General features: G+C 36.6%; 2 protein-coding genes and 1 long non-coding RNA gene across 5 annotated transcripts in view; 1 reads left to right on the top strand and 2 right to left on the bottom strand.

Moving 5' to 3' along the window:
* Window positions 1-511: 511 nt before the first annotated feature.
* LOC127510871 (plexin-C1-like) lies at window positions 512-22,431 on the bottom strand. The gene is made up of 31 exons (XM_051891000.1): window positions 21,389-22,431; window positions 21,081-21,206; window positions 20,759-20,893; window positions 19,960-20,060; window positions 19,662-19,770; window positions 19,404-19,563; window positions 19,186-19,297; window positions 18,988-19,090; window positions 18,778-18,813; window positions 17,896-18,029; window positions 17,620-17,799; window positions 17,052-17,160; window positions 16,715-16,885; window positions 15,588-15,737; window positions 15,365-15,467; window positions 15,183-15,284; window positions 14,264-14,367; window positions 14,136-14,177; window positions 13,913-14,037; window positions 11,384-11,582; window positions 11,129-11,275; window positions 9,347-9,515; window positions 9,069-9,169; window positions 6,652-6,727; window positions 5,073-5,107; window positions 4,522-4,617; window positions 2,083-2,249; window positions 1,796-1,946; window positions 1,584-1,724; window positions 1,416-1,490; window positions 512-1,105 (listed from the first exon to the last, which is right to left on the bottom strand). Exons 1-31 carry the CDS (start codon window positions 22,277-22,279, stop codon window positions 1,001-1,003), a joined length of 4,455 nt encoding a protein of 1,484 aa, XP_051746960.1. The 5' UTR covers window positions 22,280-22,431; the 3' UTR covers window positions 512-1,000.
* An 874-nt stretch (window positions 22,432-23,305) lies between these two features.
* LOC127510873 (plexin-C1-like) overlaps window positions 23,306-27,666 on the top strand; it is an 88,947-nt gene continuing 84,586 nt past the window's right edge. For all 3 annotated transcript variants that reach the window (XR_007929775.1, XM_051891007.1, XM_051891006.1), the window contains exons 1-6: window positions 23,306-25,036; window positions 25,210-25,335; window positions 25,529-25,663; window positions 26,222-26,322; window positions 26,510-26,618; window positions 26,710-26,869. Coding sequence is in view for 2 of the 3 variants with exons in the window: in XM_051891007.1 (XP_051746967.1) it covers window positions 24,104-25,036; window positions 25,210-25,335; window positions 25,529-25,663; window positions 26,222-26,322; window positions 26,510-26,618; window positions 26,710-26,869 (1,564 nt within the window). In the remaining variant the exon portion in view is untranslated. The remainder of the gene's footprint in view (window positions 25,037-25,209; window positions 25,336-25,528; window positions 25,664-26,221; window positions 26,323-26,509; window positions 26,619-26,709; window positions 26,870-27,666) is intronic.
* LOC127510882 (uncharacterized) overlaps window positions 24,251-27,666 on the bottom strand; it is a 70,020-nt gene continuing 66,604 nt past the window's right edge. Inside the window, exon 3 of the long non-coding RNA XR_007929776.1 lies at window positions 24,251-24,388. This is a non-coding gene — a long non-coding RNA (uncharacterized LOC127510882). The remainder of the gene's footprint in view (window positions 24,389-27,666) is intronic.

The raw sequence follows: 27,666 nt of genomic DNA, 5'->3' as shown, positions 1-27,666 counted from the left end.
GGTCAAATTTTTGGTATTGCTGATTAGTAAAGAAAAACAGTATGATAAACGTTGCCCTGAATATTGATACGTTATTGGATATGTTTTATATTCATAAATAGTCGTATAAAACCTGCAATTTCTTTCTTAAATATGTTATAATTTTTTATGTTCTATTTTTCTAGAAATGGAATAATCACTGATCAAAATACGACAGTTATAATGAATCTGTTTATCCAGTTATTTCACCCATTACTTTATCTTTTGTTTGGTGATATTGTTCTGAATGTTAATTAATCAATACATATTTTATGTACTGAAAAAAATAAATAAAAAAATCATATACATGTACCGAAATGGACGAGGCTTACCGGCCCGCTTCTAGTCTCTAATTGGTCTCAATGTCGTTTAATGCAAGCTCTCATAGTAGCATAAATGCTGTACCTTAATAACTTAACTTAATAACTAGTATGACCAATAGAGGGCGACAAAAGAACACAGATTAACGGTGATCACACTTGCGCATGTAATATCTCTTTATAAAACTACACACATTTTATTAGTATAGAGCAGACCAAGACAGCAAATTACATATATATATTGTTTCTATTTTCAAAAAAATTTTACAAAGGAGAAACGTACAATGCTTGACCTGGCAGATTAATGTATTAGAGGCAGATACTGTAGTAAAAGAATACATGATTTAGAAAGAAAAAAAAAATCAAATCAAACAATATGAATCAAGTTTTTCATTGCTTTGCATTACAAAGTCATAGGTCTGAGATACATTGAGATACAGCTCAGTGTTAGTCCAATATAAGGTCCGTGATGAGATTCTCTAAAACTCCAGTTCATCAATGTACATTACATTCACTTGGTCCCTACAGTGTCCAGTAGACAGAAGTGAATCTGCCTTTCCTATTATATGGCTGATGATGATGTTATGAGGGAGACCCTTCCATTTTAATGCCCAGCTTAAAAACAAACAAAATGCAGTCTACCCATTTGAATAACAAGAATTTCAGCTCCAACCACTTCGTTTCATGTTGTCAAAAAGATCCTTCACTTTGTGCATGTCCTCTTTCAGCCTAGCGGGGGCGTCTGTCTGCTCCAGCTTCTGAGAAATCTGTAGAAATTTAAGTATTAAAAAGAAAAAGTTATGCTATTGTAATCCTCAATCTGAATCCTAAATGATTTCAGAATTGTGACCACCCAACCTTCAAATGATATATGCAGTATCAAGTCTCCTTTCAAAACAGGTTATGAACATCCCTAAACTACAACAGGATGTGAAAGTGTTGTCACATTTCATTAAAGTGGCAAAATAGGTTTCCTTTATAGAAATTCTGTGGCTTCAAAATGCCTGAAAATCCTGTGAAACTGTCCTGTGAAACTGCCACGAATGCACTAAAGTGTAGATGAGCGATGATTCGTACCTCAGTGAAGTAGCGGAGCATGTATTTGTAGAGTTCACGCAGAGCTGCAGATTCATTGAACTCATTTTGATGTTTCTGATGAAGAAGGGAAATTAACTTTAAGCATTTTTACCATATTTCCATCAAGATGCTTCATTAAATCTCTAGGTAGCCTTTGGCAAATTGTACCTTTGACTCATCTTGAAGAAACATTTTCAACTCTTGGCTGCTGATCAAAGGCTGGTCCTTCACTAACTTGTAGTACGACTTCACTTCCTGTTTGTACTGAGGGATATCTTTGGCATAGAGTAGCTTATTGGTTGGTGAATACTGTAGGAGAATAAGAGAGTCAGTAATCTTTGTGATATTTACAGTTCTCCATGTTAGGTTTCAGTGGTTACCTTGTCTAGGTGTTGATCTGCTAGTGAGAAGGAGTCCATGAAGGCCTGAGCGATGACGGACAGACAGCCGTCCAGGTGAGGTGTTTTTTCCATGTCACTGAACACAAAGTCAGGGTTCTTCAGGATATTCACCCAGAAACGGAGCGGAAGGCTGATGGGGAGGTTTGAAAATCTATTTTAGTTTTGCATGAACATATAAAAGATATTAAATCTTTTGAGGCATTTGGTAGTCAGTGATCAGTGCAGCTACTGGTGGAGCTACGTAATGAAGGTGTTTTATCCGGCACCTGTTTGTTTTCCAGATGTGGAGAACATCCGGATCTGAGATTTTTTTTCTCTCTGCTTGTGCGTCCAGGAAGTCAAAAAAATACTTGACAGCCAATGGGACCCTGCTGTTGGGCAATGTACCCCAGATACTCCTGAAAAGGGTCTCAACAAAAGAATGGACTGCCACCTGGTGGACACATCAAGAACATATTTCATTTATATTTCACACACGCATTGGATTTTCATGTTTTATAGCTACTTTCAATAGACATAATGTTTTTATACTGTACAAACTGTGTACAAGGCTGCCAACTTTCGAGTTTAGCATGGAGTGATTTTACTAGCTAACTAACATGCTATGGTCATTGAATGGCTTTACGTGGCATATTGTTCAGAAGCTAAATAAAACTTCACATCTTTCTGCGGTTGAAACACTCATTGAATGATACATGAGACATGATGATGCATTTCATTAAGCTGTACTGGGTCTTTCAACATACCTTCTGATGTTCATTCAAGTTTATTTGGTGCTATAACTAGTAATAATAAGGAATAATTATTACTAGTTATAGGAACACAGATTAGTTCACGTGCATCTTAAACAGGCACTACAGCGATCTTTCACGGCACATTAAAGTGCACCAAAATGGTATTTATTGTTTGTATTTTGTAATAAAATTAACAGAATTTGAAAGCTGAAGGCCCTATCATACACCCGGGCGCAATGCGACACCAGGCGAGACGCGAATGTTTTTTGCTAGTTTCAGCCTGATGCAGTTATCATTTTCACATCCAGCACCACGTTGTTTAAATAGGCAATGTATTTGCGCCCATTTGTGCGCCCATGGGCGTGCTGGTCTGAAAACGAGGTGTGATTCAAACTGGATTGTAGTAAGTAAAGACGCTGAGATCTAGACAGATCTGTTAGCATTTAATGTTCTGTTGCTGCTGGTCATGTGACAGTGTTTTCAGCTTATTTAAATAAGGAGATTTTACTTCACTGCCAGTCATTTGACCGTTTTATCATCTAACTGTTTTGTTATTGTATTAATTACAGATTATTTTTGTAATTTTACACACATTTGTATGTAATTTAAGAAAACAGAAAATACTGTATAAAAATACAGCCAAACAGAGCCCGCAAGGGCATGTTTGCAGAGTAGAGAATCCGCCATGGCGCAAGATTATTATTGTGTGCATAAAGATAAAAATGCTTTGGTGGAATCCGTCTTGTCCCGGCTTGTTCCTCGCTTTAACCTCGCACATGAGCAGATGTGTTTTCTCACTAGAGAAGTGTTTAGTTATTCCGCTTGCGAATCTGCCATGGCACAAGCGCAACTGGCTTTTAAAGGGAATGGGAGATGAGACTCTGATTGGTTTATTGCATGTTATGCCCAAAACACACCCATTAATCATTAAGAGATTAGGGACAACCCTTTTAGACCATTCGCCGGGCGCGCCGACTATTTTTCCCTTCGTTAAACTAGCAAAAGTGGATTCGGACATGCCTTAAGTGCACCTGCGCCGTGCGCTTTAGACCATGTGCTTAGATCTTTAAAATAGGGCCCCTAAAGTCAGTGGCGCAGTATTTATTTATTTATTTATTTTTTGTTATTTAAAGGGCGTGTTAGTAATATGCGCCTATAGGCAGGTGCACAATGCACATACACACAAAGGGAGCAGCAGCAGCACACAAACATGGCAAATATTAAAAATAAAAGGATTCCTCTCTGGAGAATCATTCAGTCTTTCCGCTTCCAAATTCCGCCATGTAAATAGCGAATCCGCCATGGTGCAGGTGCAACTGGTTTTTAAAGGGAATTGGAGATGAGACTCTGGTTGGTTTATTGCACATTACGCCCAAAACACACCCATGATGACTCATTAAGAGACTAGGTACAACCCTTTTGGACCATGCGCCGACCATTTTTTGTCGTTAAACTAGCATAAGTGGATTCAGACACGCCCTAAGTGCACCTGCACCATGTGCTTCAGACTATCCACTTAGATTGTTAAAATAGGGCCCTGGGACTTTGTTTCATATAATTTTCTGTTGGTGTATTGTCAGTGTAAGCTTTGCTCAGTGTAATGTTTTTTTCACCGCATGAGAAAATTGATGTGTGCTGTGAGAGCGTGAGAACAGTGTCAGTTGCGTGAGTCTCACGCTGAATGCTTGAGAGTTGGCAGCCCTGCTGTATATTCTATCCTCTAAACCTTTCTGCATTTTTACATTTTCAAAAAACATAATTTAATATGGATTTATAAGCTGTTTTCCTTATGGGGACCAAAAATATGTCTGGTATTGCCAGACTGTCTGTCTATCTATCCATCTGTATGCATGCATGTCTGTCTGTCATGATCTACATCTCTGTCTGTCAGTCCGTCTGTCTGTTCATTCGTCCGTCTGTCTATACATTTATCTATACAATAAAATGCTTCTATATGCCAGTTATTCTCACCTTGGTGGAGAGCAGCTTGGTGAGGTACATCTCTTTGAATTTTAATGCTTTTTTCTCAGGATGTTTGCTCAGTTCTGTGTCGATATCTGGATCAACCTAGACCAACCAAAAAGTCCAGATTACTAGGTTTATTTGTTGAAACTGTCTTTGCATATAATTAAAGTTCTTTAACAATGTCTTCTTATGTGTACCGACAGTATAAATGTTTAAGCTATTATGTCTATCATTTTAAAAAGAGGCATAAATGCTTGGTGTATCTTTGAACAATATAAACTGCACAGAGAATCTTATATGTTCAGATTCACTGAAAAGCATTTCCTCTCATCTGAGCAGGAAGAAGATGGCAACATCGAAAGTAGCACACACCCACACTTCACTGCAGTGTCATGGCGATGGCAACTAGATATAGCCCATGAACCCTCGACATTGACCCGTGCATGGAAACACAACACAGCCATTACTTGGCATATTATTAGGTGTCAGTGCATCGAGATGGACACACCAAAACAGACGTTTTACAGAAGTATAAGTGCCCAAGTATAAGTACTCACCATATGGAAGTACTTGATGGAGAAGTTCTCATCATCTGTGCAAAAAAAACACCATGGTGATAAGTAAACAAATAAGCAATGTCAAGCTGGTATTGTACCAACATATATGCATCATTGGCCTTTGCACAAAAGGATGTTACATTTTTGAATCTCTAGTGTGGTCACAGTGGGTTTGAGTGAGAATAAGATTGCCCACAGGTCTATACCCAAACTTGCAGATGCATTCAAACAATACAGTAAACAAACATGCAAACATTACTGGACACAAAAATGCACATGTTCATACAAAATCTTGGACCTTGATTTATATTAAAAAATATTACATCATGTAATGATGAACAGATCATTGATATATGTTCAAACTGAAATGTCATTGATTTGTTTATATTCATTTTTGAATATACAATACATTATAAAGTGCTAACAGAAATAACGAGCTGTCAATAAAAGAGACTACACTGACAGATACAGGACATGGTATGAAAACAGTGAAGACACTGATACCACAACTTCCTTTACACAAGGCCAAATTTAGTCCTTGTGCTTCAATGTGACAAGATGCACAGACACAAATGTTATCTGAGCAGTTTTAGTTCTTTTTAAAGAGACAGTTCATCCCAAAATGGTAATATTCTCATTATTTACTCATCCTCGAGTCATTTTACTTTATTATTTTACTTTACTTTACAAGTTTATTTTACTTTACCCATATTACTTTATTTCTTTGGTGGAAAACAAAAAGAGATATTTATCAGACTATTGATACTGCTCTCTTCCATATAATGAAAGTGGATTGAGACCAGAGGATGTCAAGCTCTCTAAAACACACTATAAACCATCATAAGAAATCCGTATGACTTATACACTCTTCTTTTGTTTTAAAAGGAAGAAAGAAAGTCCTACGGGTTGACTGAAAAGAGATGAGTAAATGATGGCAGACTTGTCATTTTTGTGCTGAACTATCCCTTTAATTGATCTTCTCCTAGCTGAGGTAATAGTTTCGTGAACACCTAAACTACATTATATGTGGCAATACTGAAGGTTTTTTTTAGTAGGGTGAGGTTTTTGCAAAGGTACAGTACAGTACACTAAACAACCATTCAGCTACTGTGGTGAGCCGAATGGTTGTTTGGTGAGCTTCTAATATGAGTTATCAACATTGCACGTTTAGTTTACACTCAGAATGCAACCAACTTAAATGTATTGGTAACACTTCACAATAAGGTTCATTAGTTAACGTTAGTTAACATGAACTAATAATGAACTGCACTTATACAGCATTTATTAATCTTTGTTAATGTTAATTTCAACATTTACTAATACATTATTGAAACCTTGTTAACATTAGTTAATGCACTGTGAACTAACATGAACAAACAATGAACAAGTGTATTTTCATTAACTAACATTAACAAAGATTAGTAAATACAGTAACAAATGTATTGCTCATGTTAGTTAATACATTAACTAATGTTTAACTAATGAACCTTATTGTAAAGTATTACCGATGTATTTATTGTGAGGATCAACAACATTCATTCAGTTGATCTGGGGAATGATTCAAAGGGATATAACTCACCCTTTACACTGGTCTGAGTCCTCAATGGGGCATGAACTCTTGTTGTGATAACTTTAATGCATGCTCCATCTCCAACCTGGATGGAAAAAGCACATTAACTCTGAAAATCTCAGAAAGTACTACTGTGCTGCTGTAGTCTATGGATTTATTATGGGTTTACACAACAGTTTAGCTTAATCTGGGTTTATTTGGCCTTGTGATACAAGCTTTGCAAGTGAAAGGTCACTCTCAAACACGTCGAATAAAGCCAACACCCACCCTTCAGAACATAAAAATACTGTGTTAGACAGAATTGATTTCAAATGTCCTTTGTGGTCTTTCAACTTTCAAATTTATTTTCACAGAGAACTATCATTTTATTCTATATAGAAATTCTTTATCTGTCTATATTTGTACATTTTCTGAAGAAGACTTCTGCATTTTTTATTATTTTTTTGGTGGTGGTGGTTTTTTGGGCATTGATTGGGTGTTCAGGGTGGTTACTTAACAGCCTTATTTAAAATTGTCCAACACCTTAAAAACCTCCTGTGGTGAAAATCAAGTTTTTAATGTTTGGCTATATCTCAATGTGGTCTCAAACCATATGCAAATTCATAAGTCAACACCATTGCTGAGTATTTTCTCTTTAAAACTGCAGTGATCTAAAGAAAGCTTCAAAAACGCGGTTTGAAATCGCTGGTGTTTCTGACGTCACAAACTACCTCAGAACCAATCACGTCAACGTGCCAGCGGGCTTTAGCATATCATTAACTATGACCGCTCTGAAGCAGGGGAGTCTCAAGAGAAGGTTATCTCAGTATATTTTTCTGTTGATATGAAAAATCAGGTAGATTTAACAATATAGCGGGTCTGTGGTGTATATTGGGATGTTATGATGAACTATATGCCTTTCTCCACTGACGTTCGATGGTGTTCAAAGCATTTCTAAGGATGCTGATTTTTAGAAGGAAGCTGTCTGACTCTGAAATGATGAATGGGAACATGGTTTGTGTAACATTAGCAACACATTATTAGCAGCTGTTTGATAACGTAGTCAAGCAAAAGGCTAATCATATTAATTACCGTTATGTGTCCGACATTGTGCAGCGTTTACCTCAGTAAGTTGACTGAGACTAATCTCTGATCTTATGCGAGAGAGTGGAGGCGGGGCTAATTAGCATATTCATAAATATGCATATACTAAATGAAGCAAGGGTGTAGTTACATTCAAGCTATTTTAAGGCGTGAAGATTTTTTTTTCACAGGAAGTAATTTTGGTTATCAAAGATGAGTTTTACGGGATAAAATTATTGACTACGGGGGGACTTTACAAGGCCCCGATATACTTAAAGTGAAACTGAAAAACGAACAGGTGTGACGTCATTTTGACCAAAATCAGCCCAAACAAAGTTGGTTTGGAGTTCGTTTCAGGAGTTCGAAACAGCTTGCCAAAGCCAACATTCCAGAAATTTTCACTCTGGTTGGTAAACATCTTCGAACTACTATTGGTCCATGGCGATTACGTTATAGGTAGGTGTGACCTTAGGGTCCACCTTCTTTGATGTGGAAATCTTCTCTTGTTCATTTCTTCAGTTCAGTCCATCGAGGTCAGACGTCCGTAGGTAAAAACATGAAAGCTGGAGAACTGCTTTATAGTAAAAGTTGTAATTCTAACTGAAAGATGCTTTCTTAACTGCTGTTTTTGCACTGCTGTCAGTGTTGTTGAGTGAAAAACTGAACGTGTTTGCTCAATGCAGCGTGAGCCGAACGAGAGTCACAGCACAGACCAGCAGCAGGAGATAGATTTCATTTATCACGAGAGTGAGGAGCTGACTGACAAGACGATGGCGAAAGAATTGGTTTCAAAGTGAAATGTAAAAGCGCCTTTTTGGTAATATTTTGGATTTAAACCCAGTGCTAATAGGGAACATGCAATGGATTAGTTGTGTTTTTCTAGTTGTTGTGTTTTTCATTAAGAATAATAATGAACCCACCATTCAAGCAATTGCCGCCCCCGAATTGGCGAGGTGTAAAAGAGGGGAAAAAGCAAGGTGCAAAAGAGGGAAAAACTTCAATGCCCCCCCAATATTTGTCAGATAGCTGTGCATTTAAACAGAACCTTTACAGACTAATCTTCCTGGACTAACTCCGTCCAGAGCTCCATCCAGAGATATCTCTACTCAACTTTGTTATCCATCAGAGTGGATCTAAACGGATCTTCCTCGCGCTGAAGGGATAACTGTAAAAATATTTATATTTGTCAGGTAGCTGTGCATTTAAACAGTACCCTTACAGACAAATCTTCCTGGACTAACTCCATCCAGAGCTCCATCCAGGGATAACAAATGCTTACTTCCTAATTCTCCCAGCTTTTTTAACCAGACAGCAGGATTTAAAATGCATTAAAACAGTCAGAAATAAAAAGAGGGTGCACTCACCTTATAATGTTTTAGAGTGTTCAACATGGTAACATGCCCTCGAATCTCCGAGGTCTCATCGACTTCCTGTAGCATGACAAAGTTTCCTTCCTTCTCATATTCTGTGAGTGCACAACAAAGAACAGAGACATCAAAAAGGAATTAGTTCTGCGGGTAGTGCGACTGGCAACTGAAACAATGGTTTGTTAACAACACAAATTGGGACCATAAGCTTTAAACCTAAGGAAGTTTCATGAAATATTATGATAATCATCACAATAAACAGAGAGTCTACTAACCAATTTCTATATCCCTGAACTGCTGTGTGTAGGAGAAACCAAACTTTCGCTGGAAGGTCTGTAGGATCTTCTCCTTGACCTGCTGTACTGTGTCACAGGTCAGTGCGTTGACCTCTAAGGGTTCACTGACTTCTCCTCCAGTCCCCACAGCAAACACCACCTTCAGTTTCTACAGGGGGGGGGAAACATGAACAAAATGATTTAATGACTAAAGAAGAACTACCAATTACAAATGCTGCACATAAATATCTTAACAGTTTTAAAATCATATTCTGCTCATAACATCCTCAGCAGTCAGAGTCAACATCTTTCATATCACTGGAGCTGTTCATACTCAAAATATTTAATAACCTTATTAATGCACATTATCTCTCCCTTTATATACTTGTCACATTTTTATTAGCCTATTTTAGAGGGTGTTCCGATCGTTTATCTATATGATAGATCAGGTGTAAAGACACTTACATTACATGAATCAACTATTATGGCCAATTCAGTAAAATAACTTAAATAATCAGACCTAAAATATCTCTGTCTTTTTAAAAAAAATGCACTGTCAGTTTAAAGTAAAAAAAAATGCTGTATCAACCTAAAATAAATTACTTAGAATGGCAGGTTTCTTTAGGGTATAGTGAGAAATGCACTGTTGCATAAGATTCCCGGTTACGATGTCATTTAAAGACTTCTTCTTTTTTTTCACTGCATTTTCCACTGTAATAAAGGGGCAGAATACAATTTCAAACTATGAGTTAGACCATCTTCTGACACAAATATGTTCCTTTGGAGGAATCCTAGCAAGCAATTTTGTGTTTAAAAGATGTCTAATAGCCATCCAAATCCTGAATGTCTAGGCTAAAACAAGGGAAAATTTGGGCTGTCAGTGAAAATTTAATAGACGTATAACTAGGGCTTGATGATATGACCTAAAGTTACATGTAATCAGTTACCACCCAGCTCTGGAAGTAGGTTATTCATAGCCGGACTATATTGGGTGTTTAGTTAACCGAGATGGTGAAATGGCGGCTATTGCTTGCTGGGATGCCAGTTACTCGCTTGGCAGTACAGGTACAATCCGGTTTTGTGAGAGAAAGACTTGTGTAAAACTGATATACTTTGCAGAAGGCAAAATGCAGAAGCACATTTTTCTCTCAAGTCTAAACCATGAGAGGCCGCTGGTGATTTTTCGGGGAAGATGGCCTGGTCACATGATTCTGTCCACATACTGTCATTATTCTTTCCTCTTTTCTTGCTTACTCAAGTGTTTATGAGCCGCTAAACAACAGCCATCCAACCACAGTCAATATGAGAATTACAGGTCAGGAAAGAATCAGGAACAGAAAATGTCAGGAACCAAATAAATGCTGTCATAAAAATCTCTATGGGCCGCAATAAACAATTAATACAAAGTATAAGAATACACATGTAGGAAAGCAAAACAACAGTTGGACAGCTGAAATGTTGTGCAATGAAGAGAAGTTACAGAAAGTGTTCTGTGGTTTAAGGATAGACAAGAGGGTAACAAAAAAGCAGAAGTTTATGAGCAAACCTAAAAGGTTTAAAATGTACACAGCTAGCAAGAAACTTGATAGCTGGACAAAATATCTGAAATAAATAAATTCAGTGTTGGTGAGCTTAAGAATGAATAAGGGGAACTACTGAAACGTTAATGTGGCTTGCAAATTAGAGCAAGGTATTTTTGAAGTTAGTACTTTCCATAACCATTTAATTTTGAGAACAGTTCCTCATTTGCATAAAAGAACCTGTAAAAGAGGAAATACTGACAAGGGCCTCAAAGTCCTGTGCTTGGCAGAGAAGCCAGTCCTCGCTAAGGGTGTACAGAGCTTTCTCCGTCACTGAATCCACCGGCCCTTTAGAGATCTGCTGAGTCAGAGCTGACACCAACAGGAAGAGAGGCTGTCCTACTGATTCCTATGGAAGAAACATACACATTTTGTGCATAAACATGTGAGTACACATGAGTAGTTAAAGAGAACATGCGCTTTATAAATCCACGATTAAGTGGATGTTTGGACGGACCCTGAGGAAGCCGTACAGACAGATGGACATCCAGTTGGTAAGAAGCTTTTCCACTATGGACTCTGTGCGGCGCAGGAGAAGTTTTGGATTTGCATTACTGGACTGGTCCATCAGACTCTGCAGAAGGTCCTCCATTACCTCTGTGAGATAAAGCAGGTCTCCATGGAGGGCAAGAGTCAACAGAGATGCCACTGTACATCTGAGAAACAGAGGAACAGAAAGAGAGGAACAAGACGAGTAGACAAAGGGTTAGAGACACTGAGTGCAGTGAAAGAGATCAGTTACAGTATTACTGGCGGATATGCATCACAGGCACATTTACAGTTAAAATGCAACTTCTGCTCTGATCTCGATACTCACTACTTCTGGGATTACTTGTACCACAGTTTAAAAATGTCCATTTACTGGATGTTTAGTATATTCTTTGTAATAACGCAATTATTTGTATTTATTTATTTATAATATAAAGTGCAATTTTATGCAAAACCATCACGCCAATGTATATTGCAATTATCTGTATTAATATACTTAAATTAATTTGTTCATTCATTTGTTCTTCATTTATTTATTTATTGATGCTTTTAAGCGAAAGCATCGATAAATAAATAAAAAAAACTATCTTAGGATCTAATTTGAGGTTTCAGTAGCTACCTGTGTGTGTACATTTGGGCTGTTTTATTTTCTTCATCTTGTTTCAAAATCATTTAATCTTTTATATCCTGTATCATTTAAAGGGATAGTTGATTATAATTTCATTTTTTTAACTTTAGTTAGTGTGTAATGTTGCTGTTTGAGCATAAACAACATCTGCAAAGTTACAACGCTCAAAGTTCAATGCAAAGTTTTAATTCTTTGTTTAAAGACTACAACAAATGGCTGGTATGGACTACAACTAGCTTCTTTCCATGTTAGTGACATCACTAACCCTAAAATTGACATAAACCCTACCCCCGAGAACACACAGCAAAAGAAGGCGAGGCCATGTTGGGCTACTTTAGAGAAGAGGAAGAGTTGTTGTAGTAGGGTGTTGTAACCATGCCATCATTTTACGCCGGACTGCTTCACAAACGAGGGTCAATTCAACTCTGGATTTGCACAAAAGATTAACATGATGGCACATGCTAGTCGATGAGATGAATCAACTCCACAGCAACTACATAAATTTATCCACTAACCGTTCAAAAATGTCCAGTCTCATTCTATAAGTTTTAACTTCTTCCTGAGTCTCTCCATCAGTGTCTGACTTCGGTTTGAACAATGTAACGCTGACAATCGACATTTTTTTACTGACAATCGTCATTTTGGCTGCGTAAGATTCTCCAGCCTCGTTGTTCTTGAGCAACCGAAGCGTGAGCTGTTAAAGCTCCACCCTCTTCTGGAAAATGGGCCGGGAGCAGCAGCTCATTTGCATTTAAAGGGACACACACAAAAACAGTGTGTTTTTGCTCACACCCAAATAGGAGCAAAATTGACAAGCTATAATAAATTATCTGTGGGGTATTTTAAGTTGAAACTTACTTATCAATTGATCTTCTTTACCACTTACTCATTTATGCCATTCATCATATTTTTATATTTTTTATTACTTGTCATTTTCCTTGCTCTTGTGGTGCTTGCTATTGTAGTTTAATCTCATTATCGTGGGGTTTCATGGAATATTTATCTTGACAATAAGAGATAAGTTGGAATGTCTCCATTTCAAGGTTTTATGAGATGTTGTTGTGAAGCGGTTTGGTATAACAACACTTGCTGGATTTGTGCTGGTCAGACAAAGTCTATGCATTCAAACACATGCAACTAAGATTATTTGATAAACCCTGCTCATTTTTATCATCATAACTTCATCCCCTGCTTCATGATCTTCACTGGTTTCCTCTGTCAACCCCTGAGACTAATAGAAGATTTTTAGATAATTCAAATTTGAGTAGAAGCCAGTGTTACTGGTGTTGGGTATGAGACAAAACTCTGCTGACTGTTTTTGAAAACAACATCTTCTGATGGGATCTGGATAAAAGTCTGGATCCAATATTTCTGACATGGAGATTCAATCTAACACCATCAAACCAATAAAGTACTTTAAAACTGAAACTAAAAACCCTGAGCACATTACATGATTTTTTTTTTTTTTTTTTTTAACTATTTATCTATCTCTTTACTTAAGTTCAATATTTTAAGAAAAAGTGGTGCCGGCGTATATAATAATTATTTGTATTAATGTTTTTTAATATGTTTAAGCAGTATTTTATTCAAACCCATCAAGCCAAATAAGTACTTTGAAACTGGAACTAGCATTACATTGTTTCAGTGTGATTGTCATTTTAAGGGTGGACACTTGTATGCTTCTGAGTTCCCTCACAGAGGAAGAAGTGCTATTCTTATAATGTTACAAAACATTATCTGTTTACACCTCTAAGCAACAAACACCAAAGAAGAGCCTCAAAATAGACATAAGAGCCTGCGACCAATTTTATCAAGTCATGTTCAAACAGAGGTGAAAATGTGAATGTGCTCAAAGTGTCAAAGACTTACTTGTCTTTTATGCTGAAGTTTTTCTGTTCCTCTAATGCATGCACGAAACAAATGAGAAACTGCTTATCTCTGATTAGCGCAGCAAAAGCCTGACATTTTTCATCAACAGTTGTCTGCTCAGAGTCCTGAGCACAAAAAAATGACAGTAATAGATAAAATATCTAATTTTACAGTGTGATATGTTCATATTTCATATACGGCTAAAGATACTGCAGCATCTTACCTGCCCAATGTCTCTGATCATGACTGCTGCCAGAGTACCAGCCTGGAGAATTAAGAAAATATATATATTAAAAAACAAGCACATATAGTAAATTTACAAAACTAAATATGAATCAAAAAGTGATAAACCTCAGGAAAGAAGATTTTTGAGGCAAAGTGCTTGTAATCCAGGAAAGGTATGGCTCCAACATTATCAATCAAGTCGGATTTTTCTGTTTGCAAGTCAACAAAGCCTGTCAAAAACAAAGAAACATAAATTCATAATCTAATCACACACAACTAGACATCAAACGATAAGTAACATGACAACAATATGAGCATTGAAGTATTTAACATTTTATGTTTTCAGCAAAACATATACAGTAATTTACAGTAATACAGCTATGATTCCATCTTCCTATTTTATGCAAATTTTACTATGTTGCATAAAAAAAATCACTGGATGGAAACGCCAAGATGTACATAAATCTAAAAATGTGCTCAATTGAGGCAGATCATTTTTTATCTGATAAGAAGACATGCATAAACTATGACGAACACACATTTATCAAATAAATTTCTTGATGTGCAACAAAAAATGTCATGTGACTTTGCCACAACAGATCATGTGATCAGAAAAATTGAGGACGAAGAGGTCTGAGTATTCTTAAACATCATTTTTGAAAAAGAAGATGAATTCAACTCTTGATGGAAAACAATGTGCGCAAAAATGCGCAGATTTTACAAGAAGTGCAAGCAGAGATGATCCTTCCATTTTATTAGAGATATTTTGTGTCAATTTCCCCCCCAGAAAATGACAATTTTGTTCTCTTGAACACATGATATGGAAACGGTGATTTATTCGCAAATGTTTTATGTTTTATCCAATTCATATCATTTGTGTCCGTAGCACAGAGGTGCAGGATGAGTTATGTACCAAAGTTTAATACTGTATTTAGGGTTTAGTTGTATGTTCAAATCACTAACCTTTAGTATGAGCAATAGGAACAGTGATGCTTGCCTTCGCAAACACCACACCATAAAGACCAGCTTTTCAAAAATGACCGACCTTGTCGTATATCCCTTCTGATGTTGCTTTCCAGCATTTCCAGCTCTTTGTTCATTCTCTCGTTCATTTGTCTTTGGCTCTTACGGTGAACAATCACTCCAACTAGACAAATGAGCAAAACCACATATTAATCGCTGCAGGGCTAATGTTAATATATTTGAGGTAAATCTGAAATCACTTACCAACAGCACCTAGAATTATGAGCAGAACCAATGCCACAAAGATGAATAAGTATTTTATATTACTTTGAGCCTCAACGCGTTTAGAAAAATCCCCAACATTTATCTGAAAATAATAGTAAAATAAGGAAGATTTTTGTATTTTAAAGGGTATTATGCAAGGGTCAATAATTAATTAATTAAGAAATTTTGCATAAAGACATATATATTTAATATTTAGACTCACATCGAGTGTGTCCACTTCTGATTGTCCTTCAATCTTACAGATAACGGCATTGGACTCAATCTTCTCCAAAACACACTGATACTGCCGATCTCCCTTATAACCCGTCACATTCACCTCACTCATACTCAAATTCAATAAATCTGCCTTTTTCTGAAAAAGAGAAAGTGTAGGATGGTGTGGAGGTTGTGAAATTCACATGCTGATGTGCAAAAACACTGACTGCTCACAATAATAATATTTTCTGAGAATTTTTAAGACCAGGGCCTGGTAAAAATAGGCACGCATGCCAAAACATCCAAACTGTACGTTGATCTTAAAGGGATAGATAATTCTTTCATGAATTACTCACCCTCATGTCGTTCCAAACTCGTAAGACTCTTGTTCATCTTCGCAACACAAATGAAGATCTTTTTGAAGAAATCTGAGAGATTTCTGTCCCTCCATAGACAGCTACGCAACTGGAACTTTGACGCTTCAAAAAGTTCATAAAGAGATCGTAAAACTAATGCATATGGTTTGAAACAAATTTTCTGAAGAGACTCAATCGATTGATAAAATGAACAGATTTAGTTTAGGCTTTTATTCACATATAAACATTGATCAGCAAACATAAACAGAAGCTCAGCCGAACCTGAATGATGCACAAGAACAAACCTCTTCTTGAAGCTCAAACATGCTGCCTAACCAATGAGGTTCTTTCTCGTGTGTTACGCAGCACGTTTGAGCTTCCGGAAGAGGTTTGTTCTCATGCATCATTCAGGTTCGGTTGAGCTTCTGTTTATGTTTGCTGATCAATGTTTATATGTGAATAAAAGCCTAAATTCAATCTGTTTATCATATAAAGTGATCATGTCTCTTCAGAAAATTTGGACTAAACTGCTCAATTCATATGGATTAATTAATTTTTATCTCTTTATGAACTTTTTGAAGCTTCAAAGTTCTAGTTGCAAAGGCAGTCTATGGAGGGACAGAAAGCTCTCAGATTTCATCAAAAATATTTTCATTTGTGTTCCGAAGATGAACGAAAGTCTTACGGGTTTGGAACGACATGAGGGTGAGTAATTAATGACAGAATTTTAATTTTTGAGAGAACTAAACCTTTAAACTCACTGTATCACTAAACTCACCTGAATGTTCACCTGTAGATCGTTGGCCACCTGTACAGCGGTGAATCCAGTGAATTCTGGATCAGGTATGTAGGAGAAATAATCCACACAGTCCACAGTGGAGTTCCCAACTTTGAATGACAAGTTAAATAGTCCACTGCCATCATAAGGGGGAGAATTAAACCACACGTCCTGAGAAAGACAGACAATGAAGATATGTGACATGTGAAGCTCCATGTCAGCAATAAAGCACAATAAAACTGCATAAGCTGACAAAGACAAGCCGATAATTATTTTCATTTTATATATAAAATGAATATAATTGAGTTATTGCAGGAGTAATAAGCACACGTCTTACCTCTGAGCTTCTGCTGTATTGAGTTTGAAGCACTTTATTAGAGGAACGGACAATAACTGATTCAACAAATTCCAAACTGCTTCCATGAACATGAATCTTCCTTCCACCACTGAATGAAGAGATATTAAAATATGCATTAAAATATATATTTTATAGAGAAATTAACAATTTCAGACAGTAATACAAAATATTAAGAACAGCCTTGCTGTCAGCAAGCAGGTTGTTCTTTCTAAACCGGTTTGAACAAGAATAGTCTAAGGTCACATGTGAGTCAGAAAACTGCAGCTCTCAGAATTATGAAACACGTAGGAAATTACTTAATGACTCTTATTTCTGATTTCAATTCTTTCCATCTCACATATGTGTTTTTCATCTGTTCTAACAGTATATCAGCAGATTTTGTAAACCTTCATTTTCCATATAAGCAACATTCTTGCAAATTTTATGATTAAAATGGTCTTTATGCCATTAGATTACCATGAGCATGAAAATTTAAATGTGCAGTTGTCATCTTAAGGCACTGATGTGATGTAGAAGCTGATCTGCCAGTGGTCTGAAATGCTCTTACCTTCTCCAGCTGACTGTGGGCTGTATTCCTGTGCAGCTGGGCTGGGAACTGTAAGTGATGATGCTGTTACCATGACAACTGTCGTCAGGAGTAACAACACACACTTTCACTGTTCCTTTAGATCCACTGGGAGGAATGTGGAACTTTAAAGTGTCACTGGAGCGATCAAACACTGGAGATCTGAAGAGAAACATTCATGCACAAATATACAGTATCATTTATCTGAATCTACACACATTCATAAATACAACTAAACACAAACACACAGAGTCTCACTCTTTAGGAATACAGTCCAGATCCCCTTGAATACGGATTTTAGTGACAGATTCCAGGTTCTTTCCTCTTAGTAAAACGTTGTTTCTGCCACGGAAGGAAACCTTGTTGGGCTCCAGAGAGTGAATCTCTGGCACCTACAGGACAGAAAAATTTGCACTCAGTAAAAAAAAAAAATAATAATAATAATAATATATATATATATATATATATATCCACTCCATATATTACCAAAGCATTTTTAATAAACAACAGAAATAAAAGTAACATTTATTACATAATTGTTTATAATTATTAATATTAATAATAAATGTGCATTAATAAAATACACTTGTAAATATGAATCAATAATATATTATACATAATTTAAAAAGCATGATGTTTGTGACAAATCATTTACCGCTGATATGACATAGAAGAAAGCAACTTTTGTTTTAAAAGAAGTTTCACAAGTTCGTTTGCCCATATAATCTTTACACTATTAAATGTATTTGTCTGCTGTCCGCAGTGGAGAGGCTCGAAGAAGCAGCTTCAACTCGAGCTTAGATATAAACCCCAGTGGGACTACTAATGCTTGGAAGATGAGTACGGAAGCAAAATGATTAAATTATATTGGTGGAGTTGGGGAGGTGGAGTGATGCCAAAACAGCTTCTGCCGGAGCAAGGTGAATGGCTGCTTACATGCTCCGGCAGTAAACTGAAAGATTAGATGGGTTCACTCCTCACAAAATTATGTTTAGGAACTTCACTTATAAGCAAATTGTTCCTCAAAAAAAAAAAAAAATCCTCAGACTCTTGTAAAGTCATATTCATTTGAAATAGGAACAAATTGAAAAAACAACATCCCTATTCTGTGAAGTTGGGTTCATAATCAGTAACACTTACTCTGACACTCTGAGAGAGTAGATGTTTACATGCATCCTAAAGAGTAGAAAAAGAGAGGGAAATCTGAGCGGATCATTTACTTCCTGAGTTTTCTTCAGTCAATGCAATGATATTTCAGCTATTAACAATGAATTAATATCATCTGGAATCTTTATAAAGGTTACACTGTTTCCAAATACATATATAATGAAGAATTGGATTGTAGAATACATTAGGTTTCTGAATGTGTAACTGCAGTCCAGGTCCATGTGTCCAATCACAACGCTGGGAGGAACTGATCCACTGACACCCAGTTGAGATACACTGTGCACACCTGCAAACATGCAAATATTATATAATATAACATATAAGCTCTGTGTTATCATTTCTGTGCTATGAAATTTTTCACACTGCATTTCATTTTCTCACTGTGTATAAGAAGCATTTGGTGAATTATCTGTGATACTGGAGCAGTTCCTCAGTGTCAGCGTCTCTGTGATCTTCTGATTCTCAATAGTAACTGTAGCAGAGACTGTTAAACCTGAACAGATTAACAACAAATATTTATGATTATAAACAATCATATTCTGATAATATAAATGCACTGTATAACAGCACATATAAAATGTCACTGAAGGAGAACCAACCTCCAATATGTAGTAGCTGGTCAGAAAAACTACAGGAGCAGTTTGGGAAAACTGCAGTCAGATCAGACCCGTCACACAGGTTCACACTTCCTGTGGTGAAGGAACATGAGAAGACGGGATTTCCTGTGCTCTCCAGACTTGAGGCAAGATGTAGAGTAATCTGTGTAAGAGAAGTTGGTAAAGAGTAGTCATATAAATTATTTCTTAGATATTTATATGCTAAATTATGATTAATTCTTCTAGATAATGATCCTCTACCTTTCTAGAAGAATTCTCTATCATCTGAAAGGAAAGCAGCTGCGTCTGAAGAGAGTTTTTTGGGATGGACACCCATGAAGTATTTGAGCATTCATCTTGAATAGAACATCTAGATAAAAACAACATCAACCAATATATCACCTACAGATCTGTTTGTACACTTCTCATCATGTCCATATGATATGAACTTAACACATTGTTCTACACTGATCCATTATGCATATTAGATGATGGTGCAGTCTAGAGCAGATATAATGTGTGATGTGTGAAAATACACATGTGATAAAGGCAGGCTGACCTCTGTGTTTTCACACACCAGCCGCAGAGAGAATCCAGAGCAGCTCTGCAGTCTTTCAGAGAGCTGTATTTAACACACTGAACCACAGACACTCTTCTGAGCTACATCAGAAACATGAGCAGAAAGAGTATGTGAATTCAATTTAACACACCAGTAAAGTATCTGACATACTGCCTGATTTAGAAAACTTCTCCACTGGTTAATTAAGTGGTTCTCTAAATGTGAGGTGCAGGAAAATTCGCTTTTTCATGGAAAATGTTGTCTTGGATCAGCTTTTTAGGGCAATGTATAAATTGAAGATTGTTAAATTATTGATAATATGTCTGTTGCTCCCCCTTCCGTGTTGTTTATTTGAATAGATGTTATTTTGTTATATCTAAAGATAATAAAATGTTGATCACAAAAAAAAAAAAAAAACTATTCCTGTTGTTCCTGCAAAGCAGTATACTGTCATTTTTACTTATTCATGTATTTTAGAACATTTTAAGAATCATTTTTCTCTGATTAAAATGTCATATACAGAAACTATACAGAAAATGTAAGAACAATGAAGGACTATTAACAAAGTTTTCATTGCTGACAAGGAAAAAATATGAAGCTAAAAGTAAACTCAAACAATGTGTTTATTCACAGCGTTATTTTTTTATTTGAAAAAATCTTTTCTTTTTTTATAATTTAAGCATCATAAGTTGTGTATGCAGTCCATATGTTTTTCATTATTTCATATTTAAAATTCTACACACACAAACACATATATATTGATTGATTGATTGATTGATTGCACATTTCTAAACCTCACCTGTTTCCTCAGAGCGATGTAAATATGTTTGAAATCTACTGGATCAAAGTGCATTCTGGGTAGCACTGCTCGTTCATCATCAGATTTGTACAGCACTGTTGAACAGCCTGGTGTGAATTTATCATCCAAGATCAGCTAGAAGAACAAACAGAAAAACAAAGGATGAATTATAACTGCAGTAGCATAAATACAGAGCTAAACATGGTGCAGCTTGGAGCTATAGGTGTAAATGGAAATGGTGGGCAGATATTTAGAAATGAAAACTCATTAAGACTGATGAAAATAAAGGGAGGTGTGTAGGAGAGAGAGAGGTTAAGGAGACCTTTATCAGTTGTCCATCACTGGTTCCTATGAACATCACAATCCAGGATCCATTTCTAACTGCTGCCACTGATGACATTGAGCTGTACTTGAACACCACAGAGAGCGGCTGAAGTGCACTACCACTCTACAACACAAACAACAAATGAAACTTTATATGACTTTAATAGTAGCCTAGGCTAAAATTACGTTTTATTATCATGCAACATTCAATTAAAACGTTATCCATAATTCTATCAGAAAAAATAAATAAATACTATTTTAAAAAAAATGTTTGTGTATTGAACATATGAATGCTGATTACCCCACCTCAGAACCACATATCTTGTCACCAGCAGTGCAGAAACCCTTCACTTTGCCTTTAACTGTACTGATGTCGTACAGAGCCAGCGCGGTGTTCTCCGGATCCTGCTGATTCTGCGCACTGAACACACCTGCCCAAATAACGCCGTTCACTGAGGGAATAACGGTGGAGGCGACGAGCACTGGACGAGCTTTATCATTGCAGCACTGTATCGTTGCAGCCTGTAGGGATTTGAAGATTTCTGTCTTTTTTCTTTTAGAGCTGTCCATCCACAGGACGTGCACTTTACTCTCTGAGTCAGTCTTTGCGTTGAGAAACAAGTACGACTCTGAGGGCGAAACTCTCTGGAATCCGTCAACAAACTCCACATCGCTCGCGGTGCTCTGGATGGAGGGGGATGATCCTTCTTCTATGTTGTTGAAAATTCCCTGAAACTGAGACTGTAAAGTGTTCCACAAGGTAACAACAGGATACGGAGGTTTTTCACCATCGTCCTTTTTCCCAACCAAAATGTACCTCGTACCTGCTATGAACGCAACAGATTTCTCATTCTGTCTCGGTCCTACTGATATACCACTTTCATAGTAAATGCTCTTTGTAATGTCATTTATATCAAGAACTTCACAATATCCATTTGTTAAGGTCCCACAGGTTATCAGGGTGTCGTTGTCATCAAAAGGCACCAGAATGTTGACTCTATTTTGATCAGTGTTAGTGATGTCCTTCCTCTTCTCCTCAGAAAGATCGAGTCTCATCTGATGTAGCCGATGGTCAGTAAGAACGAACAACTTACTTTTACCAACTACAAAGTCCTTGATGTCTCCATCAAAGTTCACCACATCACGGCAAATGCAATGTTTCAAAAGTACAAGTATTCCAAGTAAGTATCCTCTCATCTTGCATGTCTGAACGAGCAGCTGATGTTTAGAGATCTTGTCACAGCGATCAACTGCGCTCAGATGCGTCCACTGGTGAAGTAGATGGAAGTGAAAGCAGCTGCTTTGCAGATGCCAGATGACTTCCGCGCAACACACCAACAAATCTGTAACCCTGATTGCGACATTTAGATGTTTTGTAAGTTAAGATATCAAATAATGATCAAATACTTTTCACGATCAAACACAAAAGAAAATACGAGACAGGAAGAAGACTTTACTATCTTGAATAAATTTTATTGACAGCATACAGGTTAACAGTTTTAATTTAGCGACGTTCTGTGCAGTTCTTTGGTTTCTGCTGCGCCCTTGTGGAATAAAAACAGATTTAGCCTATTTTTATAATAGAATGGAATAAGTTTGCCACCTTGATAAAATTAGCCAGTTACACTTTATTTTAAGGTTTTCTTTGTTACACTGTAATATATTTAAGTAGCTTACTGAGTAATATTAATTAACTAGGCCTAAATGGGGTTAGGGTTAAAAATACTGTTTGATTTAGGGTCAGTTGCATTTAATTATGCATAATTCACTGTTATCACTACGGTAAGTAGATGCTATGTAAAAAGGACACTGTAAAACAAAGTGTTACCAATTTGCCAGGTCTGATGATCTTTGGTGAAACTTATATTTCATACAAACAGACAATCGCGTGTCGCCATCTACAGGCGTAATGATAGATCATACAGCAAGCCACTGAAAATCTCCACCAACAGGCTACTACAGTTCGTTAACTGTTATGTTATTTATAAATATTTGTATGTCAGTCCTTTACTTATAAAACAGTTAGTTCTGGTATTTTGTCTAAAATATAAGTAAAAGATGAGCTGTTTAGACATTTTAAGGTAGCCTAATAAAATAAGTTAGTATGATAATACATTTTATGGCAAGTAATTTAGCTAAATATAATATCAACCTTTTATTAAACAATAGATGCATATGTACCAAAATTATGAAAGCTTTTCCGCCATGGAATAAAAAAAAAGTAATTGCGACTTTTTATCTCAGAATTCATACTTTTTTTCTCGCAATTGCCAGTTTATCTCACAATTCTGACATAACTCGCAATTACGACTTTATATCACGCAATTCTGAGAAAAAAAATTAAAAGAGTTATAGGCTATCGAAATTGTGAGGGTAAAAGTCAGAATTGTGAGATCAAAAATCGCAATTATCTTTTTTTTAATTTTTAATTAAATATTATTATTATTATTATTATTTAATCCGTGGCGGAAACAAGCTGCTATAGGCCTATTTCTGTAGGCTACCAGTTACGCTTTTTTTCATGGTTTGCGAAGCACATTATTTTTTTTGTTTTTGAGGCTATTGTTTAGATATTTGTTTCATATTTATTTATAGATAATTACATTAGGGCACTGAGAAAATTGTTATAAAACACACGAACATTGCCTAAATAGTTGCATTATAAACTTGAAAAATCTAATTCTTCTTTACTTTATTGGTTAATTTATAAAACGTTTAGGCAATTGTTACATTTTAAATAGCCTACGTAGTGGAATGTAAAATACAACTAAACTTACACAGAGGTAAACCTTAGAATACTTTGAGTCAAAGTTTTACACAGTAGCCTAGCTACTCACAGCACACAACAAAAGTTTCTCTACCCGCCTTTACATTTTTAGACCGCCGCGACCCCGCCCTCATCTCACAGCACTGCTTTCACTTCCATCCACTTCACCCCATGAGCGCATCTTGAGAGCAGCTGACGCTGTGACAAGATCTCAACAATTTACAGTATCCAACAGTTGCATTCAGATATTTAAGATGAGAGGATACTTACTTGGAATACTTGTACTTTTGAAACATTGCTTTTGCGGTGATGTGGTGAACTTTGATGGAGACATCAAGGACTTTGTAGTTGGTAAAAGTAAGTTGTTCGTTCTTACTGACCATCAACTACATCAGATGAGACTCGATCTTTCTGAGGAGAAGAGGAAGGACATCACTAACACTGATCAAAATAGAGTCAACATTCTGGTGCCTTTTGACGACAACGACACCCTGATAACCTGTGGGACCTTTACAAATGGATATTGTGAAGTTCTTGACCTCAATGACATTACAAAGAGCATTTACTATGAAAGTGGTATACCAATAGGACCGAAACAGAATGAGAAATCTGTTGCGTTCATAGCAGGTCCAAGTACCGGTAGGTACCTTTTGGTTGGGAAAAAGGACGATGATGAAAAAAAGGATGATGGGAAAAAGGACGATGATGAAAAAGCTCCGTATCCTGTTGTTATCTTGTGGAACACTTTACAGTCTCAATATGGTGGGATTTTCTCTGACATAGAGTATTCAATAACCCCCTCCATTCAGAGCACCGCTAGAGATGTGGAGTTTGTTGACGGATTCCAGAGAGTTTCGCCCTCAGAGTCGTACTTGTTTCTCAACGCAAAGACTGACTCAGAGAGTAAAGTGCACGTCCTGTGGATGAACAGCTCTAAAAGAAAAAAGACAGAAATCTTCAGATCCCTACAGGCTGCAACGATACAGTGCTGCAATGATAAAGCTCGTCCAGTGCTCGTCGCCTCCACCGTTATTCCCTCAGTGAACGGCGTTATTTGGGCAGGTGTGTTCAGTGCGCAGAATCAGCAGGATCCGGAGAACACCGCGCTGGCTCTGTACGACATCAGTACAGTTAAAGGCCGAGTGAAGGGTTTCTGCACTGTTGGTGAACTGCCATGTGGTTCTGAGGTTGGAAAATGCATTCATGTGTTCAATATACACATACATTTGTTTTAAAAAAAAATTAGTGTTTTTCTGATAGAATTACGGATAACATTTGTAATTAAATGTTGCATGAAAAAATAAAACGTAATTTTAGCCTACTTTTAAAGTCAAAGTTTCGTTTGTTCTTTGTCTTGCAGAGTGTTAGTGCACTTCAGCCGCTCTCTGTGGTGTTCAAGTACAGCTCAATGTCATCAGTGGCAGCAGTTAGAAATGGATCCTGGATTGTGATGTTCATAGGAACCAGTGATGGACAACTGATAAAGGTCTCCTTCACCTCTCTCTCTCATACACACGTGCCTTTATTTTCACTAGTCTCAATGAATTTTCATTTCTAAATATCTGCCCACCATTTCCATTTACACCTATAGCTCCAACTACAAGCTGCACCATGTTTAGCTCTGTATTTGTGCTACTACTGTCATAATTTATTATTTGTTTTTCTGTTTGTTCTTCTAGCTGATCTTGGATGAGAAATTCACACCAGGTTGTTCAACAGTGCTGTACAAATCTGATGATGAACGAGAAGTGCTTCCCAGAATGCACTTTGATCCAGTAGATTTCAAACATATCTACATTGCTCTGAATAAACAGGTGAGGTTTAGAAATGTGCAATCAATCAATCAATCAGTCTCTCTCAATATATATATATGTGTGTGTGTAGAATGTTAAATAAAATTATGAAATAATGAAAAGCAGACTGCATACACAACTTATGATACTTAAAAATTAAGATTTTTTTTTTTTATTAAAAAACGCTGTGAATAAACATTTTCTGAGTTTACTTTCAGCTTTATATTTTTTCCTTGTCAGTAATGAAAAACTGAATGAACTATTTGTTAATAGTCCTTCGTTGTTCATTTTCTGTATAGTTTCTGAATGACATTTTAATCAGAGAAAAATGATTCCTGTAAAAATGACAGTAATACTGCTTTGCAGGAACAATAGGAATAGTTTTATACATTTCCCTAAAAAGCTGATCCAGGACAACGTTTTCCATTAAAAAGGGAATTTTCCTGCGCCTCACATTTAGAGAACCACTGAATTAACCAGTGGAGAAGTTTTCTAAACCAGGCAGTATGTCGGATATTTTACTGGTGTGTTAAATCGAAATTGCATACTTGTCTCTTTCTGCTCATGTTTTTGATGTAGCTCAGAAGAGTGTCTGTGGTTCAATGTGTTAAATTTAGCACTCTGAAAGACTGCAGAGCTGCTCTGGATCCTCTCTGTGGCTGGTGTGTGGATGCACAAAGGTAAGCCTGCCTTTATCACGTGTGTCTTTTCACACATCACACGATATCTGCTCTAGACTGCACCATCACCTAATATGCCTAATGGATCAGTGTAGAACAATGTGTTAAGTTCATATCATATGGACATGATGAGAAGTGTACAAACAGATCTGTAGGTGATATATTCGTTGATGTTGTTTTTATCTAGATGTTCTACTCAAGATGAATGCCCAAATACTTCATGGGTGTCCATCCCAAAAAACTCTCTTCAGACGCAGCTGCTTTCCTTTCAGATGATAGAGAATTCTTCTAGAAAGGTAGAGGATCATTATCTAGAAGAATGAATCATAATTTATAAATCTAAGAAATAATTTATATGACTACTCTTTACCAACCTCTTCTACACAGATTACTCTACATCTTGCCTCAAGTCTGGAGAGCACAGGAAATCCCATCTTCTCATGTTCCTTCACCACAGGAAGTGTGAACCTGTGTGACGGGTCTGACCTGACTGCAGTTTTCCCAAACTGCTCCTGTAGTTTTTCTGACCAGCTACTATATACTGGAGGTTGGTTCTCCTTCAGTGACGTTTTATATGTGCTGTTATACAGTGCATTTATATTATCAGAATATGATTGTTTATAATCATAAATATTTGTTGTTAATCTGTTCAGGTTTAACAGTCTCTGCTACAGTTACTATTGAGGATCAGAAGATCACAGAGACACTGACACTGAGGAACTGCTCCAGTATCACAGATAATTCACCAATTGCTTCTTATACACAGTGAGAAAATGCAGTTTAAAAGAGTTTTGAAAGACTACTTTGAACTCTTATTTTAATAATATTAGAAATATGAATTAAATGCAGGTGTGTGCAGTGTATCTCATCTGGGTGTCAGTGGTCCTCTTCCTCCCAGCGTTGTGATTGGACACATGGGCCTGGACCGCAGTTACACATAGAGGTGAGATGATAACCAAACAATCCAATGCTTTATTATATGCGTATTGTAAAACAGCGTAACCTTTATAAAGATTTAAGATGATATTAATTTATTGTTAATAGCTGAAAAACCATTGTGTTGACTGAAGAAAGCTCAGAAAGTAAATAAACTGCTCAGAGTTCTCCGTCTTTTTCTACTCTTTAGGAGACATGTAAAGATCTACTCTCTCAGAGTGTCTACAGAGTAAGTGTTGCTGATTATGAACTCAACTTCACAGAATAGAGAAGTTGTTGTTTTTTTGTTGTTGTTTTTTTCTATTTCAAATGAATAAGACTTTACAAGAGTCTGAGGATTTTGTTTCATTTTCGAGGAACAATTTGCTTATAAGTGAAGTTCCTAAACATAATTTCGTGAGGAGTGAA

This window comes from Ctenopharyngodon idella, chromosome 4 (genome assembly GCF_019924925.1).
Source record: "Ctenopharyngodon idella isolate HZGC_01 chromosome 4, HZGC01, whole genome shotgun sequence".
In the NCBI taxonomy this organism is placed as follows: domain Eukaryota; kingdom Metazoa; phylum Chordata; class Actinopteri; order Cypriniformes; family Xenocyprididae; genus Ctenopharyngodon; species Ctenopharyngodon idella.
The sequence above is the reverse complement of the archived record's forward strand: the minus strand, read 5'-3'. Positions and strand labels throughout refer to the sequence as shown.

Excerpts from the sequence above, each read along its gene's own strand:
- LOC127510871 (XM_051891000.1), bottom strand. The coding sequence starts at position 22,279 with ATGAGAGGATACTTACTTGGAATACTTGTACTTTTGAAACATTGCATT. Across the intron at positions 18,030-18,777 it reads TACTCTCTCAGAGTGTCAGA|GTGCCAGAGATTCACTCTCT; the intron begins GTAAGTGTTACT and ends TCTGTCCTGTAG. Across the intron at positions 15,468-15,587 it reads CAGAAGTGGACACACTCGAT|ATAAATGTTGGGGATTTTTC; the intron begins GTGAGTCTAAAT and ends TATTATTTTCAG.